Source organism: Oncorhynchus tshawytscha, unplaced genomic scaffold (assembly GCF_018296145.1).
Source record: "Oncorhynchus tshawytscha isolate Ot180627B unplaced genomic scaffold, Otsh_v2.0 Un_contig_5383_pilon_pilon, whole genome shotgun sequence".
NCBI lineage: Eukaryota > Metazoa > Chordata > Actinopteri > Salmoniformes > Salmonidae > Oncorhynchus > Oncorhynchus tshawytscha.
In genome coordinates, this window is record NW_024609457.1 from 12,445 (window position 1) to 36,955 (window position 24,511).

The 24,511-nt window shown below is 45.4% G+C and overlaps 1 protein-coding gene across 1 annotated transcript in view; it reads right to left on the reverse strand.

Annotated features, from left to right (window-relative positions):
* Positions 1–24,511, reverse strand: part of drg2 (developmentally regulated GTP binding protein 2) — a gene marked incomplete at its 3' end in the record, with an annotated part of 40,300 nt that overhangs the window by 10,815 nt on the left and 4,974 nt on the right. The window contains 2 exon segments of the mRNA XM_042315392.1: positions 22,542–22,631; positions 22,952–23,112. Of these exon segments, the coding sequence (XP_042171326.1) occupies positions 22,542–22,631; positions 22,952–23,112 (251 nt within the window).

Here is a 24,511-nt window from a genome sequence, read left to right on the forward strand (position 1 = left end):
TGTCAGCTGGATGTTGGCTCCATTATACTGCAGGATGGGTCTTTATACACTACTGTCAGCTGGATGTTGGCTCCATTATACTGTCACTGCAGGATGGGTCATTATACACTACTGTCAGCTGGATGTTGGCTCCATTATACTGCAGGACAACAGGATGGGTTATTATACACTACTGTCAGCTGGATGTTGGCTCCATTATACTGCAGGACAACAGGATGGGTTATTATACACTACTGTCAGCTGGATGTTGGCTCCATTATACTGCAGGATGGGTCATTATACACTACTGTCAGCTGGATGTTGGCTCCATTATACTGCAGGATGGGTTATTATACACTACTGTCAGCTGGATGTTGGCTCCATTATACTGCAGGACAACAGGATGGGTGATTATACACTACTGTCAGCTGGATGTTGGCTCCATTATACTGCAGGACAACAGGATGGGTCATTATACACTACTGTCAGCTGGATGTTGGCTCCATTATACTGCAGGATGGGTCATTATACACTACTGTCAGCTGGATGTTGGCTCCATTATACTGCAGGATGGGTTATTATACACTACTGTCAGCTGGATGTTGGCTCCATTATACTGCAGGATGGGTTATTATACACTACTGTCAGCTGGATGTTGGCTCCATTATACTGCAGGACAACAGGATGGGTTATTATACACTACTGTCAGCTGGATGTTGGCTCCATTATAGTGCAGGATGGGTTATTATACACTACTGTCAGCTGGATGTTGGCTCCATTATACTGCAGGATGGGTTATTATACACTACTGTCAGCTGGATGTTGGCTCCATTATACTGCAGGACAACAGGATGGGTCATTATACACTACTGTCAGCTGGATGTTGGCTCCATTATACTGCAGGATGGGTCATTATACACTACTGTCAGCTGGATGTTGGCTCCATTATACTGCAGGATGGGTTATTATACACTACTGTCAGCTGGATGTTGGCTCCATTATACTGCAGGATGGGTTATTATACACTACTGTCAGCTGGATGTTGGCTCCATTATACTGCAGGACAACAGGATGGGTCATTATACACTACTGTCAGCTGGATGTTGGCTCCATTATACTGCAGGATGGGTCATTATACACTACTGTCAGCTGGATGTTGGCTCCATTATACTGCAGGATGGGTTATTATACACTACTGTCAGCTGGATGTTGGCTCCATTATACTGCAGGACAACAGGATGGGTCATTATACACTACTGTCAGCTGGATGTTGGCTCCATTATACTGCAGGATGGGTTATTATACACTACTGTCAGCTGGATGTTGGCTCCATTATACTGCAGGATGGGTTATTATACACTACTGTCAGCTGGATGTTGGCTCCATTATACTGCAGGACAACAGGATGGGTTATTATACACTACTGTCAGCTGGATGTTGGCTCCATTATACTGCAGGACAACAGGATGGGTTGGATTATACACTACTGTCAGCTGGATGTTGGCTCCATTATACTGCAGAACAACAGGATGGGTTATTATACACTACTGTCAGCTGGATGTTGGCTCCATTATACTGCAGGATGGGTTATTATACACTACTGTCAGCTGGATGTTGGCTCCATTATACTGCAGGATGGGTGATTATACACTACTGTCAGCTGGATGTTGGCTCCATTATACTGCAGGACAACAGGATGGGTTATTATACACTACTGTCAGCTGGATGTTGGCTCCATTATACTGCAGGACAACAGGATGGGTTATTGCAGGACAACAGGATGGGTTATTATCACTACTGTCAGCTGGATGTTGGCTCCATTATACTGCAGGATGGGTTATTATACACTACTGTCAGCTGGATGTTGGGCTCCATTACTGTCAGCTGGATGTTGGCTCCATTATACTGCAGGACAACAGGATGGGTTATTATACACTACTGTCAGCTGGATGTTGGCTCCATTATACTGCAGGATGGGTCATTATACACTACTGTCAGCTGGATGTTGGCTCCATTATACTGCAGGACAACAGGATGGGTTATTATACACTACTGTCAGCTGGATGTTGGCTCCATTATACTGCAGGACAACAGGATGGGTTATTATACACTACTGTCAGCTGGATGTTGGCTCCATTATACTGCAGGATGGGTTATTATACACTACTGTCAGCTGGATGTTGGCTCCATTATACTGCAGGATGGGTTATTATACACTACTGTCAGCTGGATGTTGGCTCCATTATACTGCAGGATGGGTTATTATACACTACTGTCAGCTGGATGTTGGCTCCATTATACTGCAGGACAACAGGATGGGTTATTATACACTACTGTCAGCTGGATGTTGGCTCCATTATACTGCAGGATGGGTTATTATACACTACTGTCAGCTGGATGTTGGCTCCATTATACTGCAGGATGGGTGATTATACACTACTGTCAGCTGGATGTTGGCTCCATTATACTGCAGGACAACAGGATGGGTTATTATACACTACTGTCAGCTGGATGTTGGCTCCATTATACTGCAGGATGGGTCATTATACACTACTGTCAGCTGGATGTTGGCTCCATTATACTGCAGGACAACAGGATGGGTCTTTATACACTACTGTCAGCTGGATGTTGGCTCCATTATACTGCAGGATGGGTCATTATACACTACTGTCAGCTGGATGTTGGCTCCATTATACTGCAGGACAACAGGATGGGTTATTATACACTACTGTCAGCTGGATGTTGGCTCCATTATACTGCAGGACAACAGGATGGGTTATTATACACTACTGTCAGCTGGATGTTGGCTCCATTATACTGCAGGATGGGTCATTATACACTACTGTCAGCTGGATGTTGGCTCCATTATACTGCAGGATGGGTTATTATACACTACTGTCAGCTGGATGTTGGCTCCATTATACTGCAGGAGGACACTACTGTCAGCAGGATGGGTCATTATACACTACTGTCAGCTGGATGTTGGCTCCATTATACTGCAGGACAACAGGATGGGTGATTATACACTACTGTCAGCTGGATGTTGGCTCCATTATACCGCAGGACAACAGGATGGGTCATTATACACTACTGTCAGCTGGATGTTGGCTCCATTATACTGCAGGATGGGTCATTATACACTACTGTCAGCTGGATGTTGGCTCCATTATACTGCAGGATGGGTTATTATACACTACTGTCAGCTGGATGTTGGCTCCATTATACTGCAGGATGGGTTATTATACACTACTGTCAGCTGGATGTTGGCTCCATTATACTGCAGGACAACAGGATGGGTTATTATACACTACTGTCAGCTGGATGTTGGCTCCATTATAGTGCAGGATGGGTTATTATACACTACTGTCAGCTGGATGTTGGCTCCATTATACTGCAGGATGGGTTATTATACACTACTGTCAGCTGGATGTTGGCTCCATTATACTGCAGGACAACAGGATGGGTCATTATACACTACTGTCAGCTGGATGTTGGCTCCATTATACTGCAGGATGGGTCATTATACACTACTGTCAGCTGGATGTTGGCTCCATTATACTGCAGGATGGGTTATTATACACTACTGTCAGCTGGATGTTGGCTCCATTATACTGCAGGATGGGTTATTATACACTACTGTCAGCTGGATGTTGGCTCCATTATACTGCAGGACAACAGGATGGGTCATTATACACTACTGTCAGCTGGATGTTGGCTCCATTATACTGCAGGATGGGTCATTATACACTACTGTCAGCTGGATGTTGGCTCCATTATACTGCAGGATGGGTTATTATACACTACTGTCAGCTGGATGTTGGCTCCATTATACTGCAGGACAACAGGATGGGTCATTATACACTACTGTCAGCTGGATGTTGGCTCCATTATACTGCAGGATGGGTTATTATACACTACTGTCAGCTGGATGTTGGCTCCATTATACTGCAGGATGGGTTATTATACACTACTGTCAGCTGGATGTTGGCTCCATTATACTGCAGGACAACAGGATGGGTTATTATACACTACTGTCAGCTGGATGTTGGCTCCATTATACTGCAGGACAACAGGATGGGTTATTATACACTACTGTCAGCTGGATGTTGGCTCCATTATACTGCAGAACAACAGGATGGGTTATTATACACTACTGTCAGCTGGATGTTGGCTCCATTATACTGCAGGATGGGTTATTATACACTACTGTCAGCTGGATGTTGGCTCCATTATACTGCAGGATGGGTGATTATACACTACTGTCAGCTGGATGTTGGCTCCATTATACTGCAGGACAACAGGATGGGTTATTATACACTACTGTCAGCTGGATGTTGGCTCCATTATACTGCAGGATGGGTTATTATACACTACTGTCAGCTGGATGTCGGCTCCATTATACTGCAGGACAACAGGATGGGTCATTATACACTACTGTCAGCTGGATGTTGGCTCCATTATACTGCAGGATGGGTCATTATACACTACTGTCAGCTGGATGTTGGCTCCATTATACTGCAGGACAACAGGATGGGTCTTTATACACTACTGTCAGCTGGATGTTGGCTCCATTATACTGCAGGATGGGTCATTATACACTACTGTCAGCTGGATGTTGGCTCCATTATACTGCAGGACAACAGGATGGGTTATTATACACTACTGTCAGCTGGATGTTGGCTCCATTATACTGCAGGACAACAGGATGGGTTATTATACACTACTGTCAGCTGGATGTTGGCTCCATTATACTGCAGGATGGGTCATTATACACTACTGTCAGCTGGATGTTGGCTCCATTATACTGCAGGATGGGTTATTATACACTACTGTCAGCTGGATGTTGGCTCCATTATACTGCAGGATGGGTTATTATACACTACTGTCAGGATGGGTTATTATACACTACTGTCAGCTGGATGTTGGCTCCATTATACTGCAGGACTGTCAGCTGGATTGGCTCCATTATACAGGACAACAGGATGGGTGATTATACACTACTGTCAGCTGGATGTTGGCTCCATTATACTGCAGGACAACAGGATGGGTTATTATACACTACTGTCAGCTGGATGTTGGCTCCATTATACTGCAGGATGGGTTATTATACACTACTGTCAGCTGGATGTTGGCTCCATTATACTGCAGGATGGGTTATTATACACTACTGTCAGCTGGATGTTGGCTCCATTATACTGCAGGACAACAGGATGGGTCATTATACACTACTGTCAGCTGGATGTTGGCTCCATTATACTGCAGGATGGGTTATTATACACTACTGTCAGCTGGATGTTGGCTCCATTATACTGCAGGACAACAGGATGGGTTATTATACACTACTGTCAGCTGGATGTTGGCTCCATTATACTGCAGGACAACAGGATGGGTTATTATACACTACTGTCAGCTGGATGTTGGCTCCATTATACTGCAGGACAACAGGATGGGTCATTATACACTACTGTCAGCTGGATGTTGGCTCCATTATACTGCAGGACAACAGGATGGGTCTATTATACACTACTGTCAGCTGGATGTTGGCTCCATTATACTGCAGGATGGGTCATTATACACTACTGTCAGCTGGATGTTGGCTCCATTATACTGCAGGACAACTGTCAGGATGTTGGTTATTATACACTACTGTCAGCTGGATGTTGGCTCCATTATACTGCAGGACAACAGGATGGGTTATTATACACTACTGTCAGCTGGATGTTGGCTCCATTATACTGCAGGACAACAGGATGGGTTATTATACACTACTGTCAGCTGGATGTTGGCTCCATTATACTGCAGGATGGGTCATTATACACTACTGTCAGCTGGATGTTGGTTCCATTATACTGCAGGATGGGTTATTATACACTACTGTCAGCTGGATGTTGGCTCCATTATACTGCAGGATGGGATTATTATACACTACTGTCAGCTGGATGTTGGCTCCATTATACTGCAGGATGGGTTATTATACACTACTGTCAGCTGGATGTTGGCTCCATTATACTGCAGGACAACAGGATGGGTGATTATACACTACTGTCAGCTGGATGTTGGCTCCATTATACTGCAGGACAACAGGATGGGTTATTATACACTACTGTCAGCTGGATGTTGGCTCCATTATACTGCAGGATGGGTTATTATACACTACTGTCAGCTGGATGTTGGCTCCATTATACTGCAGGATGGGTTATTATACACTACTGTCAGCTGGATGTTGGCTCCATTATACTGCAGGACAACAGGATGGGTCATTATACACTACTGTCAGCTGGATGTTGGCTCCATTATACTGCAGGATGGGTTATTATACACTACTGTCAGCTGGATGTTGGCTCCATTATACTGCAGGACAACAGGATGGGTTATTATACACTACTGTCAGCTGGATGTTGGCTCCATTATACTGCAGGACAACAGGATGGGTTATTATACACTACTGTCAGCTGGATGTTGGCTCCATTATACTGCAGGACAACAGGATGGGTTATTATACACTACTGTCAGCTGGATGTTGGCTCCATTATACTGCAGGACAACAGGATGGGTCTTTATACACTACTGTCAGCTGGATGTTGGCTCCATTATACTGCAGGATGGGTGATTATACACTACTGTCAGCTGGATGTTGGCTCCATTATACTGCAGGACAACAGGATGGGTTATTATACACTACTGTCAGCTGGATGTTGGCTCCATTATACTGCAGGACAACAGGATGGGTTATTATACACTACTGTCAGCTGGATGTTGGCTCCATTATACTGCAGGACAACAGGATGGGTTATTATACACTACTGTCAGCTGGATGTTGGCTCCATTATACTGCAGGATGGGTCATTATACACTACTGTCAGCTGGATGTTGGCTCCATTATACTGCAGGATGGGGTTATTATACACTACTGTCAGCTGGATGTTGGCTCCATTATACTGCAGGATGGGTTATTATACACTACTGTCAGCTGGATGTTGGCTCCATTATACTGCAGGATGGGTTATTATACACTACTGTCAGCTGGATGTTGGCTCCATTATACTGCAGGACAACAGGATGGGTTATTATACACTACTGTCAGCTGGATGTTGGCTCCATTATACTGCAGGACAACAGGATGGGTTATTGCAGGATACACTACTGTCAGCTGGATGTTGGCTCCATTATACTGCAGGATGGGTTATTATACACTACTGTCAGCTGGATGTTGGCTCCATTATACTGCAGGACAACAGGATGGGTTATTATACACTACTGTCAGCTGGATGTCGGCTCCATTATACTGCAGGATGGGTCATTATACACTACTGTCAGCTGGATGTTGGCTCCATTATACTGCAGGACAACAGGATGGGTCTTTATACACTACTGTCAGCTGGATGTTGGCTCCATTATACTGCAGGATGGGTCATTATACACTACTGTCAGCTGGATGTTGGCTCCATTATACTGCAGGACAACAGGACGGGTTATTATACACTACTGTCAGCTGGATGTTGGCTCCATTATACTGCAGGACAACAGGATGGGTTATTATACACTACTGTCAGCTGGATGTTGGCTCCATTATACTGCAGGATGGGTCATTATACACTACTGTCAGCTGGATGTTGGCTCCATTATACTGCAGGATGGGGTTATTATACACTACTGTCAGCTGGATGTTGGCTCCATTATACTGCAGGATGGGTTATTATACACTACTGTCAGCTGGATGTTGGCTCATTATACTGCAGGACAACAGGATGGGTGATTATACACTACTGTCAGCTGGATGTTGGCTCCATTATACGCAGGACAACAGGATGGGTCATTATACACTACTGTCAGCTGGATGTTGGCTCCATTATACTGCAGGATGGGTCATTATACACTACTGTCAGCTGGATGTTGGCTCCATTATACTGCAGGATGGGTTATTATACACTACTGTCAGCTGGATGTTGGCTCCATTATACTGCAGGATGGGTTATTATACACTACTGTCAGCTGGATGTTGGCTCCTGGGTTATTATACACTCAGCTGGATGTTGGCTCCATTATACACTACTGTCAGCTGGACATTATAACAGGATGGGTTATTATACACTACTGTCAGCTGGATGTTGGCTCCATTATACTGCAGGACAACAGGATGGGTTATTATACACTACTGTCAGCTGGATGTTGGCTCCATTATACTGCAGGATGGGTTATTATACACTACTGTCAGCTGGATGTTGGCTCCATTATACTGCAGGATGGGTTATTATACACTACTGTCAGCTGGATGTTGGCTCCATTATACTGCAGGATGGGTTATTATACACTACTGTCAGCTGGATGTTGGCTCCATTATACTGCAGGACAACAGGATGGGTCATTATACACTACTGTCAGCTGGATGTTGGCTCCATTATACTGCAGGATGGGTCATTATACACTACTGTCAGCTGGATGTTGGCTCCATTATACTGCAGGATGGGTTATTATACACTACTGTCAGCTGGATGTTGGCTCCATTATACTGCAGGATGGGTTATTATACACTACTGTCAGCTGGATGTTGGCTCCATTATACTGCAGGGATGGGTTATTATACACTACTGTCAGCTGGACTGTCACTGTCAGCTGGATGTTGGCTCCATTATACTGCAGGACAACAGGATGGGTTATTATACACTACTGTCAGCTGGATGTTGGCTCCATTATACTGCAGGATGGGTTATTATACAACTGTCAGCTGGATGTTGGCTCCATTATACACAGGATGGGTTATTATACACTACTGTCAGCTGGATGTTGGCTCCATTATACTGCAGGATGGGTTATTATACACTACTGTCAGCTGGATGTTGGCTCCATTATACTGCAGGATGGGTTATTATACACTACTGTCAGCTGGATGTTGGCTCGATTATACTGCAGGACAACAGGATGGGTTATTATACACTACTGTCAGCTGGATGTTGGCTCCATTATACTGCAGGACAACAGGATGGGTTATTGTACACTACTGTCAGCTGGATGTTGGCTCCATTATACTGCAGGATGGGTTATTATACACTACTGTCAGCTGGATGTTGGCTCCATTATACTGCAGGACAACAGGATGGGTTATTATACACTACTGTCAGCTGGATGTCGGCTCCATTATACTGCAGGATGGGTCATTATACACTACTGTCAGCTGGATGTTGGCTCCATTATACTGCAGGACAACAGGATGGGTCTTTATACACTACTGTCAGCTGGATGTTGGCTCCATTATACTGCAGGATGGGTCATTATACACTACTGTCAGCTGGATGTTGGCTCCATTATACTGCAGGACAACAGGACGGGTTATTATACACTACTGTCAGCTGGATGTTGGCTCCATTATACTGCAGGACAACAGGATGGGTTATTATACACTACTGTCAGCTGGATGTTGGCTCCATTATACTGCAGGATGGGTCATTATACACTACTGTCAGCTGGATGTTGGCTCCATTATACTGCAGGATGGGGTTATTATACACTACTGTCAGCTGGATGTTGGCTCCATTATACTGCAGGATGGGTTATTATACACTACTGTCAGCTGGATGTTGGCTCCATTATACTGCAGGACAACAGGATGGGTGATTATACACTACTGTCAGCTGGATGTTGGCTCCATTATACTGCAGGACAACAGGAGGATGGGTGCAGGATGGGTTATTATACACTACTGTCAGCTGGATGTTGGCTCCATTATACTGCAGGATGGGTTATTATACACTACTGTCAGCTGGATGTTGGCTCCATTATACTGCAGGATGGGTTATTATACACTACTGTCAGCTGGATGTTGGCTCCATTATACTGCAGGATGGGTTATTATACACTACTGTCAGCTGGATGTTGGCTCCATTATACTGCAGGACAACAGGATGGGTCATTATACTACTGTCAGCTGCTCAGCTGGATGTTGGCTCCATTATACTGCAGGACAACAGGATGGGTTATTATACACTACTGTCAGCTGGATGTTGGCTCCATTATACTGCAGGAGGACAACAGGATGGGTACTGCAGGACAACAGGATGGGTTATACACTACTGTCAGCTGGATGTTGGCTCCATTATACTGCAGGACAACAGGATGGGTTATTATACACTACTGTCAGCTGGATGTTGGCTCCATTATACTGCAGGACAACAGGATGGGTTATTATACACTACTACTGTCAGCTGGATGTTGGCTCCATTATACAGGCAGGATGGGTTATTATACACTACTGTCAGCTGGATGTTGGCTCCATTATACTGCAGGATGGGTTATTATACACTACTGTCAGCTGGATGTTGGCTCCATTATACTGCAGGACAACAGGATGGGTCATTATACACTACTGTCAGCTGGATGTTGGCTCCATTATACTATTATTATACACTACTGTCAGCTGGATGTTGGCTCCATTATACTGCAGGATGGGTTATTATACACTACTGTCAGCTGGATGTTGGCTCCATTATACTGCAGGATGGGTTATTATAACAGGATGGGTTATTATACACTACTGTCAGCTGGATGTTGGCTCCATTATACTGCAGGACAACAGGATGGGTTATTATACACTACTGTCAGCTGGATGTTGGCTCCATTATACTGCAGGATGGGTTATTATACACTACTGTCAGCTGGATGTTGGCTCCATTATACTGCAGGACAGGGATGGGTTATTATACACTACTGTCAGCTGGATGTTGGCTCCATTATACTGCAGGATGGGTTATTATACACTACTGTCAGCTGGATGTTGGCTCCATTATACTGCAGGACAACAGGATGGGTTATTATACACTACTGTCAGCTGGATGTTGGCTCCATTATACTGCAGGACAACAGGATGGGTTATTATACACTACTGTCAGCTGGATGTTGGCTCCATTATACTGCAGGCAGGATGGGTTATTATACACTACTGTCAGCTGGATGTTGGCTCCATTATACTGCAGGACAACAGGATGGGTTATTATACACTACTGTCAGCTGGATGTTGGCTACCATTATACTGTCAGCTGGATGGCTCCATTATACTGCAGGACAACAGGATGGGTTATTATACACTACTGTCAGCTGGATGTTGGCTCCATTATACTGCAGGACAACAGGATGGGTTATTATACACTACTGTCAGCTGGATGTTGGCTCCATTATACAGGATGCAGGATGGGTCATTATACACTACTGTCAGCTGGATGTTGGCTCCATTATACTGCAGGAGGACAACTGGAGGCTCCATTATACTGGGTTATTATACACTACTGTCAGCTGGATGTTGGCTCCATTATACTGCAGGACAACAGGACAGGTTATTATACACTACTGTCAGCTGGATGTTGGCTCCATTATACTGCAGGACAACAGGATGGGTTATTATACACTACTGTCAGCTGGATGTTGGCTCCATTATACTGCAGGATGGGTCATTATACACTACTGTCAGCTGGATGTTGGCTCCATTATACTGCAGGAGGGGGTTATTATACACTACTGTCAGCTGGATGTTGGCTCCATTATACTGCAGGATGGGTTATTATACACTACTGTCAGCTGGATGTTGGCTCCATTATACTGCAGGATGGGTTATTATACACTACTGTCAGCTGGATGTTGGCTCCATTATACTGCAGGACAACAGGATGGGTTATTATACACTACTGTCAGCTGGATGTTGGCTCCATTATACTGCAGGACAACAGGATGGGTTATTATACACTACTGTCAGCTGGATGTTGGCTCCATTATACTGCAGGATGGGTTATTATACACTACTGTCAGCTGGATGTTGGCTCCATTATACTGCAGGACAACAGGATGGGTTATTATACACTACTGTCAGCTGGATGTTGGCTCCATTATACTGCAGGATGGGTCATTATACACTACTGTCAGCTGGATGTTGGCTCCATTATACTGCAGGACAACAGGATGGGTTATTATACACTACTGTCAGCTGGATGTTGGCTCCATTATACTGCAGGATGGGTTATTATACATTACTGTCAGCTGGACATTATACTGTGGGTTATTATACACTACTGTCAGGATGTTGGCTCCATTATACTGCAGGACAACAGGATGGGTTATTATACACTACTGTCAGCTGGATGTTGGCTCCATTATACTGCAGGACAACAGGATGGGTTATTATACACTACTGTCAGCTGGATGTTGGCTCCATTATACTGCAGGATGGGTCATTATACACTACTGTCAGCTGGATGTTGGCTCCATTATACTGCAGGATGGGTTATTATACACTACTGTCAGCTGGATGTTGGCTCCATTATACTGCTCCATTATACTGCAATGGGTTATTATACACTACTGTCAGCTGGATGTTGGCTCCATTATACTGCAGGACAACAGGATGGGTTATTATACTACTCAGCTGTCAGCTGGAACCATTATATACTGTCAGGACAACAGGATGGGTTATTATACACTACTGTCAGCTGGATGTTGGCTCCATTATATACTGTCAGCTGGATGTTGGCTCCATTATACTGCAGGATGGGTCATTATACACTACTGTCAGCTGGATGTTGGCTCCATTATACTGCAGGATGGGTTATTATACACTACTGTCAGCTGGATGTTGGCTCCATTATACTGCAGGATGGGTTATTATACACTACTGTCAGCTGGATGTTGGCTCCATTATACTGCAGGACAACAGGATGGGTTATTATACACTACTGTCAGCTGGATGTTGGCTCCATTATACTGCAGGACAACAGGATGGGTCATTATACACTACTGTCAGCTGGATGTTGGCTCCATTATACTGCAGGATGGGTCATTATACACTACTGTCAGCTGGATGTTGGCTCCATTATACTGCAGGATGGGTTATTATACACTACTGTCAGCTGGATGTTGGCTCCATTATACTGCAGGATGGGTTATTATACACTACTGTCAGCTGGATGTTGGCTCCATTATACTGCAGGACAACAGGATGGGTTTTATACACTACTGTCAGCTGGATGTTGGCTCCATTATACTGCAGGACAACAGGATGGGTCATTATACACTACTGTCAGCTGGATGTTGGCTCCATTATACTGCAGGATGGGTTATTATACACTACTGTCAGCTGGATGTTGGCTCCATTATACTGCAGGATGGGTTATTATACACTACTGTCAGCTGGATGTTGGCTCCATTATACTGCAGGATGGGTTATTATACACTACTGTCAGCTGGATGTTGGCTCCATTATTATACAACAGGATGGGTTATTATACACTACTGTCAGCTGGATGTTGGCTCCATTATACTGCAGGACAACAGGATGGGTTATTATACACTACTGTCAGCTGGATGTTGGCTCCATTATACTGCAGGATGGGTTATTATACACTACTGTCAGCTGGATGTTGGCTCCATTATACTGCAGGACAACAGGATGGGTTATTATACACTACTGTCAGCTGGATGTTGGCTCCATTATACTGCAGGACAACAGGATGGGTTATTATACACTACTGTCAGCTGGATGTTGGCTCCATTATACTGCAGGATGGGTTATTATACACTACTGTCAGCTGGATGTTGGCTCCATTATACTGCAGGACAACAGGATGGGTTATTATACACTACTGTCAGCTGGATGTTGGCTCCATTATACTGCAGGATGGGTTATTATACACGACTGTCAGCTGGATGTTGGCTCCATTATACTGCAGGACAACAGGATGGGTCTTTATACACTACTGTCAGCTGGATGTTGGCTCCATTATACTGCAGGATGGGTCATTATACACTACTGTCAGCTGGATGTTGGCTCCATTATACTGCAGGACAACAGGATGGGTTATTATACACTACTGTCAGCTGGATGTTGGCTCCATTATACTGCAGGACAACAGGATGGGTTATTATACACTACTGTCAGCTGGATGTTGGCTCCATTATACTGCAGGATGGGTCATTATACACTACTGTCAGCTGGATGTTGGCTCCATTATACTGCAGGATGGGTTATTATACACTACTGTCAGCTGGATGTTGGCTCCATTATACTGCAGGATGGGTTATTATACACTACTGTCAGCTGGATGTTGGCTCCATTATACTGCAGGACAACAGGATGGGTGATTATACACTACTGTCAGCTGGATGTTGGCTCCATTATACTGCAGGACAACAGGATGGGTTATTATACACTACTGTCAGCTGGATGTTGGCTCCATTATACTGCAGGATGGGTTATTATACACTACTGTCAGCTGGATGTTGGCTCCATTATACTGCAGGATGGGGTTATTATACACTACTGTCAGCTGGATGTTGGCTCCATTATACTGCAGGATGGGTTATTATACACTACTGTCAGCTGGATGTTGGCTCCATTATACTGCAGGACAACAGGATGGGTTATTACACACTACTGTCAGCTGGATGTTGGCTCCATTATACTGCAGGATGGGTTATTATACACTACTGTCAGCTGGATGTTGGCTCCATTATACTGCAGGACAACAGGATGGGTTATTATACACTACTGTCAGCTGGATGTTGGCTCCATTATACTGCAGGACAACAGGATGGGTCATTATACACTACTGTCAGCTGGATGTTGGCTCCATTATACTGCAGGATGGGTCATTATACACTACTGTCAGCTGGATGTTGGCTCCATTATACTGCAGGACAACAGGATGGGTTATTATACACTACTGTCAGCTGGATGTTGGCTCCATTATACTGCAGGACAACAGGATGGGTTATTATACACTACTGTCAGCTGGATGTTGGCTCCATTATACTGCAGGATGGGTCATTATACACTACTGTCAGCAGGATGTTGGATACATTATACTGCAGGATGGGTTATTATACACTACTGTCAGCTGGATGTTGGCTCCATTATACTGCAGGATGGGTCATTATACACTACTGTCAGCTGGATGTTGGCTCCATTATACTGCAGGACAACAGGATGGGTTATTATAAACTACTGTCAGCTGGATGTTGGCTCCATTATACCGCAGGACAACAGGATGGGTCATTATACACTACTGTCAGCTGGATGTTGGCTCCATTATACTGCAGGATGGGTGATTATACACTACTGTCAGCTGGATGTTGGCTCCATTATACTGCAGGACAACAGGATGGGTTATTATACACTACTGTCAGCTGGATGTTGGCTCCATTATACTGCAGGATGGGTCATTATACACTACTGTCAGCTGGATGTTGGCTCCATTATACTGCAGGACAACAGGATGGGTCTTTATACACTACTGTCAGCTGGATGTTGGCTCCATTATACTGCAGGATGGGTCATTATACACTACTGTCAGCTGGATGTTGGCTCCATTATACTGCAGGACAACAGGACGGGTTATTATACACTACTGTCAGCTGGATGTTGGCTCCATTATACTGCAGGACAACAGGATGGGTTATTATACACTACTGTCAGCTGGATGTTGGCTCCATTATACTGCAGGATGGGTCATTATACACTACTGTCAGCTGGATGTTGGCTCCATTATACTGCAGGATGGGGTTATTATACACTACTGTCAGCTGGATGTTGGCTCCATTATACTGCAGGATGGGTTATTATACACTACTGTCAGCTGGATGTTGGCTCAATTATACTGCAGGACAACAGGATGGGTGATTATACACTACTGTCAGCTGGATGTTGGCTCCATTATACTGCAGGACAACAGGATGGGTTATTATACACTACTGTCAGCTGGATGTTGGCTCCATTATACTGCAGGATGGGTCATTATACACTACTGTCAGCTGGATGTTGGCTCCATTATACTGCAGGATGGGTTATTATACACTACTGTCAGCTGGATGTTGGCTCCATTATACTGCAGGATGGGTTATTATACACTACTGTCAGCTGGATGTTGGCTCCATTATACTGCAGGACAACAGGATGGGTTATTATACACTACTGTCAGCTGGATGTTGGCTCCATTATACTGCAGGATGGGTTATTATACACTACTGTCAGCTGGATGTTGGCTCCATTATACTGCAGGATGGGTTATTATACACTACTGTCAGCTGGATGTTGGCTCCATTATACTGCAGGACAACAGGATGGGTCATTATACACTACTGTCAGCTGGATGTTGGCTCCATTATACTGCAGGATGGGTCATTATACACTACTGTCAGCTGGATGTTGGCTCCATTATACTGCAGGATGGGTTATTATACACTACTGTCAGCTGGATGTTGGCTCCATTATACTGCAGGATGGGTTATTATACACTACTGTCAGCTGGATGTTGGCTCCATTATACTGCAGGACAACAGGATGGGTCATTATACACTACTGTCAGCTGGATGTTGGCTCCATTATACTGCAGGATGGGTCATTATACACTACTGTCAGCTGGATGTTGGCTCCATTATACTGCAGGATGGGTTATTATACACTACTGTCAGCTGGATGTTGGCTCCATTATACTGCAGGACAACAGGATGGGTCATTATACACTACTGTCAGCTGGATGTTGGCTCCATTATACTGCAGGATGGGTTATTATACACTACTGTCAGCTGGATGTTGGCTCCATTATACTGCAGGATGGGTTATTATACACTACTGTCAGCTGGATGTTGGCTCCATTATACTGCAGGACAACAGGATGGGTTATTATACACTACTGTCAGCTGGATGTTGGCTCCATTATACTGCAGGACAACAGGATGGGTTATTATACACTACTGTCAGCTGGATGTTGGCTCCATTATACTGCAGGACAACAGGATGGGTTATTATACACTACTGTCAGCTGGATGTTGGCTCCATTATACTGCAGGATGGGTTATTATACACTACTGTCAGCTGGATGTTGGCTCCATTATACTGCAGGATGGGTGATTATACACTACTGTCAGCTGGATGTTGGCTCCATTATACTGCAGGACAACAGGATGGGTTATTATACACTACTGTCAGCTGGATGTTGGCTCCATTATACTGCAGGACAACAGGATGGGTTATTATACACTACTGTCAGCTGGATGTTGGCTCCATTATACTGCAGGATGGGTTATTATACACTACTGTCAGCTGGATGTTGGCTCCATTATACTGCAGGACAACAGGATGGGTGATTATACACTACTGTCAGCTGGATGTTGGCTCCATTATACTGCAGGACAACAGGATGGGTTATTATACACTACTGTCAGCTGGATGTTGGCTCCATTATACTGCAGGACAACAGGATGGGTTATTATACACTACTGTCAGCTGGATGTTGGCTCCATTATACTGCAGGATGGGTTATTATACACTACTGTCAGCTGGATGTTGGCTCCATTATACTGCAGGATGGGTTATTATACACTACTGTCAGCTGGATGTTGGCTCCATTATACTGCAGGACAACAGGATGGGTTATTATACACTACTGTCAGCTGGATGTTGGCTCCATTATACTGCAGGATGGGTTATTATACACTACACTACTGTCAGCTGGATGTTGGCTCCATTATACTGCAGGACAACAGGATGGGTTATTATACACTACTGTCAGCTGGATGTTGGCTCCATTATACTGCAGGACAACAGGATGGGTTATTATACACTACTGTCAGCTGGATGTTGGCTCCATTATACTGCAGGATGGGTCATTATACACTACTGTCAGCTGGATGTTGGCTCCATTATACTGCAGGATGGGTTATTATACACTACTGTCAGCTGGATGTTGGCTCCATTATACTGCAGGATGGGTTATTATACACTACTGTCAGCTGGATGTTGGCTCCATTATACTGCAGGACAACAGGATGGGTGATTATACACTACTGTCAGCTGGATGTTGGCTCCATTATACTGCAGGACAACAGGATGGGTTATTATACACTACTGTCAGCTGGATGTTGGCTCCATTATACTGCAGGATGGGTTATTATACACTACTGTCAGCTGGATGTTGGCTCCATTATACTGCAGGATGGGTTATTATACACTACTGTCAGCTGGATGTTGGCTCCATTATACTGCAGGACAACAGGATGGGTCATTATACACTACTGTCAGCTGGATGTTGGCTCCATTATACTGCAGGATGGGTCATTATACACTACTGTCAGCTGGATGTTGGCTCCATTATACTGCAGGACAACAGGATGGGTGATTATACACTACTGTCAGCTGGATGTTGGCTCCATTATACTGCAGGACAACAGGATGGGTTATTATACACTACTGTCAGCTGGATGTTGGCTCCATTATACTGCAGGACAACAGGATGGGTTATTATACACTACTGTCAGCTGGATGTTGGCTCCATTATACTGCAGGATGGGTTATTATACACTACTGTCAGCTGGATGTTGGCTCCATTATACTGTCAGCTGGGCTCCATTATGCAGGATGGGTATTATACACTACTGTCAGCTGGATGTTGGCTCCATTATACTGCAGGACAACAGGATGGGTTATTATACACTACTGTCAGCTGGATGTTGGCTCCATTATACTGCAGGACAACAGGATGGGTTATTATACACTACTGTCAGCTGGATGTTGGCTCCATTATACTGCAGGATGGGTTATTATACACTACTGTCAGCTGGATGTTGGTTATTATACACTACTGTCAGCTGGATGTTGGCCATTATACTGCAGGACAACAGGATGGGTTATTATACACTACTGTCAGCTGGATGTTGGCTCCATTATACTGCAGGATGGGTCATTATACACTACTGTCAGCTGGATGTTGGCTCCATTATACTGCAGGACAACAGGATGGGTCTTTATACACTACTGTCAGCTGGATGTTGGCTCCATTATACTGCAGGATGGGTCATTATACACTACTGTCAGCTGGATGTTGGCTCCATTATACTGCAGGACAACAGGATGGGTTATTATACACTACTGTCAGCTGGATGTTGGCTCCATTATACTGCAGGACAACAGGATGGGTTATTATACACTACTGTCAGCTGGATGTTGGCTCCATTATACTGCAGGATGGGTCATTATACACTACTGTCAGCTGGATGTTGGTTCCATTATACTGCAGGATGGGGTTATTATACACTACTGTCAGCTGGATGTTGGCTCCATTATACTGCAGGATGGGTTATTATACACTACTGTCAGCTGGATGTTGGCTCGATTATACTGCAGGACAACAGGATGGGTGATTATACACTACTGTCAGCTGGATGTTGGCTCCATTATACTGCAGGACAACAGGATGGGTTATTATACACTACTGTCAGCTGGATGTTAGCTCCATTATACTGCAGGATGGGTTATTATACACTACTGTCAGCTGGATGTTGGCTCCATTATACTGCAGGATGGGTTATTATACACTACTGTCAGCTGGATGTCGGCTCCATTATACTGCAGGACAACAGGATGGGTCATTATACACTACTGTCAGCTGGATGTTGGCTCCATTATACTGCAGGAATGGGTCATTATACACTACTGTCAGCTGGATGTTGGCTCCATTATACTGCAGGACAACAGGATGGGTTATTATACACTACTGTCAGCTGGATGTTGGCTCCATTATACTGCAGGATGGGATTATACACTACTGTCAGCTGGATGTTGGCTCCATTATACTGCAGGATGGGTCATTATACACTACTGTCAGCTGGATGTTGGCTCCATTATACTGCAGGACAACAGGATGGGTTATTATACACTACTGTCAGCTGGATGTTGGCTCCATTATACTGCAGGACAACAGGATGGGTCTTTATACACTACTGTCAGCTGGATGTTGGCTCCATTATACTGCAGGATGGGTCATTATACACTACTGTCAGCTGGATGTTGGCTCCATTATACTGCAGGACAACAGGATGGGTCTTTATACACTACTGTCAGCTGGATGTTGATTCCATTATACTGCAGGATGGGTCATTATACACTACTGTCAGCTGGATGTTGGCTCCATTATACTGCTGGACAACAGGATGGGTTATTATACACTACTGTCAGCTGGATGTTGGCTCCATTATACTGCAGGATGGGTCATTATACACTACTGTCAGCTGGATGTTGGCTCCATTATACTGCAGGATGGGTCATTATACACTACTGTCAGCTGGATGTTGGCTCCATTATACTGCAGGATGGGTCATTATACACTACTGTCAGCTGGATGTTGGCTCCATTATACTGCAGGACAACAGGATGGGTCATTATACACTCCTGTCAGCTGGATGTTGGCTCCATTATACTGCAGGATGGGGTTATTATACACTACTGTCAGCTGGATATTGGCTCCATTATACTGCAGGATGGGTCATTATACACTACTGTCAGCTGGATGTTGGCTCCATTATACTGCAGGATGGGTCATTATACACTACTGTCAGCTGGATGTTGGCTCCATTATACTGCAGGATGGGTTATTATACACTACTGTCAGCTGGATGTTGGCTCCATTATACTGCAGGACAACAGGATGGGGTTATTATACACTACTGTCAGCTGGATGTTGGCTCCATTATACTGCAGGATGGGTCATTATACACTACTGTCAGCTGGATGTTGGCTCCATTATACTGCAGGACAACAGGATGGGTTAATATACACTACTGTCAGCTGGATGGTATATGGTATGGTGTGTGGTATGGTGTGTGGTATGGGGTGTGGTGTATGGTATGGTGTGTGGTATGGCGTGTGGTGTATGTGGTATGGTGCATGTGGTGTGGTTGGTATGGTGTGGGGTGTGTGGTATAGTGTGTGGTATGGTGTGGTATGTGGTATGGTGTATGAGGTGTGGTATATGGTATGGTGTATGAGGTGTGGTATATGGTATGGTGTATGAGGTGTGGTATGGGGTATGGTGTATGAGGTATGGTATGGGGTATGATGTATGAGGTATGGTGTGGTATGGTATGTGGTGTGGTGGTATGGTGTGGTGTATGGGGTGTGGTGTGTGTGGTATGGTGTGTGGGGTATGGTATGGTGTGTGTGGTGTGGTTGGTATGGTGTGGAGTGTGTGGTATATGTGGTATGGTGTGGTGGTATGGTGTGTGGTGTGTGTGGTATGGTGTGTGTGGTATGGTATGGGGGTGGTGTGGTGTGTGGTGTGTGTGGTGGTGTGTGGTATGGTGTGCGTGGTGTGTGGTGGTGTATGGTGTGTATGGTATATGGTGTGTGTGGTATGGGTGTGTGGTATGGTGTGTATGTGGTGTGGTGTGTGGTATGGGTGTGTGGTATGGTGTGCGTGGTGTGGTGTGAGGTGTGGTATGTGTGTGTGTGGTGAGGTATGGTATGGATGGTGGTGGTATGGTGTGTGGTGTATGGGTGTGGTGGTATGGGTGTGGGTGTGGTGGTATGGTGTGTGGTGTGGGTATGTGTGTGGGGTTTGTGGTATGGTGTGTGGGGTATGGTGTGTGGTGTGGTATATGGTGTGTGTGGTATGGTATGGTGTGTGTAGTATGGTGTGTGTGGTATTGTGTATGAGGTGTGGTATGGTGTGTGTGGTATGGTGTATGAGGTATGGTATGGTATATGGTGTGTGTGGTATGGTATGGTGTGTGTGGTATGGTGTGTGGGGTGTGGTATGGTGTATGGGGTGTGTGGTATGGTATGGTGTGTGGGGTGTGGTATGGTGTATGAGGTATGTGTGTGTGTGGTATATGGTGTGTGTGGTATGGTGTGTGTGGTATGGTGTGTGTGGTGTATGGTGTATGGGGTGTGTGTGGTATGGTGTGTGGGGTGTGGTATGGTGTGTGGTATGGGTGTGTGGTGGTGTGTGGGGTGTGTGGTGTGGTGTGTGTATGGTGTGGTGTATGGGGTGTGTGTGTGTATGAGGTGTGGTGTGTGGTGTGGTGTGTGGTATGGTGTGTGGTATGGTGTATGAGGTGTGGTATGGTGTGTATGGTATGGGGTGTGTGGTGTGGTGTGGGTGGTGTGTGTGGTGTGTGGTATGGGTGTGTGTGGTGTATGGTGTATGGTGTGTGTGGTATGTGTGTGTGGTATGGTGTGGTATGTGTGTATGGGGTATGGTGTGGTGTGGGTATGGTGGTATGGTGTGTGTATGGTGGTGTGTGGTGTGGTTTGGGGTGTGGTGGTGTGGTATGGGTGGTGTGGTGGTGGTGTGTGGTGGTGTGGTGTGTGGGTGTGGTATGGGTGTGGGTGGGTGTGTGGTGTGTGGTGGTGTATGGTATGGTGTGTGTGGTATGGTGTGTGTGGTGTGGTGTGTGGTGGTGGTGTGAGGTGTGGTGGTGTGTGGTGTGGGTGTGTGTGGTATGGTGTGCGTGGTGTGGTGTATGAGGTGTGTGTGGTATGGTGTATGAGGTGGTGTGGTGTGGTGGTGTGTGGTATGTGTGGTGGTGTGGTGTGTGGTATGTGTGTGGTATGTGTGTATGGTGTGGTGTGGTATGGTGTGTGTGGTATGGTATGGTGTGTGTAGTATGGTGTGTGTGTATGAGGTGTGGTATGTGTGTGTGGTATGGTGTATGAGGTATGGGTGTGGTGTGGGGGTATGTGTGTGGTGTGTGTATGAGGTGTGGTATGGTGTATGGTGTGGTATATGAGGTGTGGTTTGGGGTGGATGTACCTCTATAACTCCAGGGATACAGGTCAGGGTGGTGAACTCATAGGAAGCTGCTTCACTGGCTGTTGCTGTCATCAGACTGAGGAAGGTGGACTAGAAGACAGAGACATGAGTTAACACAGGACTAGAAGACAGAGACATGAGTTAACACAGGACTAGAGGACAGAGACAGAGACATGAGTTAACACACAGGACTAGAAGACAGAGACATGAGTTAACACAGGACTAGAGGACAGAGACATGAGTTAACACAGGACTAGAGGACTAGAAGACAGAGACATGAGTTAACACAGGACAGGACAGAGACAGAGACAGAGACATGAGTTAACACAGGACTAGAAGACAGAGACATGAGTTAACACACAGGACTAGAGGACACGTTGTAAGCGTGCTCAGTCTGTTTCCTGTCTGACCTTTCCGACGGAGGGGAAGCCAATCAGTGCAACACGTGCGTCTCCAGATTTCATGACATCGAAGCCCTCTCCTTTGGCTCCTGCAGACTTGGACGGTTCCAGCAGCTGGGCGCGGTACTTCGCTAGCTTAGCCTTCAGCAGGCCCAGATGGTACTCCGTGGCTACACACACAGGGGGAAATACTGGGACTTAGCCTTCAGCAGGCCCAGATGGTACTCCGTGGCTACACACACAGGGGGAAATACTGGGACTTAGCTAGCTTAGCCTTCAGCAGGCCCAGATGGTACTCCGTGGCTACACACACAGGAGGAGATACTGAGACTTAGCCTTCAGCAGGCCCAGATGGTACTCCGTGGCTACACACACAGGGGAAAATACTGAGACTTAGCCTTCAGCAGGCCCAGATGGTACTCCGTGGCTACACACAGGGGTAAAATACTGGGACTTAGCTAGCTTAGCCTTCAGCAGGCCCAGATGGTACTCCGTGGCTACACACACAGGGGTAAAATACTGGGACTTAGCTAGCTTAGCCTTCAGCAGGCCCAGATGGTACTCCGTGGCTACACACACAGGGGTAAAATACTGGGACTTAGCTAGCTTAGCCTTCAGCAGGCCCAGATGGTACTCCGTGGCTACACACACAGGGGGTAAAATACTGGGACTTAGCTAGCTTAGCCTTCAGCAGGCCCAGATGGTACTCCGTGGCTACACACACAGGGGGAAATACTGGGACTTAGCCTTCAGCAGGCCCAGATGGTACTCCGTCTGGAGTACAACAAGCTGCACAAGAACTCACTACTGTAATGGTCCAGGTGAAGACACACACACACACACACACACACACACACACACACACACACACACACACACACACTACACACACACACACACACACACACACACACACACACTACTATACAGACACACACACACACACACACTACTATACAGACTACACACACACACACACACATACACACTACTATACAGACACATACACACACTACATACACACACACTATACAGACACATACACACACACTACAGACACACACACACTATACACACACACTACACACACACACACACTACACACACACACTATACTACACACACACACACTACTATACACACACACACACACACTACTATACAGACACACACACTACTATACAGACACACACACACACACAGACACACACTACTATACACACACACACACACACACACACTACACACACACACACACACACACACACACACACACACAGACACATACACACACACACACACACTACTATACAGACACACACACACACACACAGACACACACACACACACACACTATACAGACACACACACACACACACTATACAGACACACACACACACTACTATACAGACACACACACACACACACTACTATACAGACACACTACTATACACACACACACATACACACACTACTATACAGACACACACACACACTACTATACAGACACACACACACACTACACAGACACACACACACACTACTATACAGACACACACACACACACTA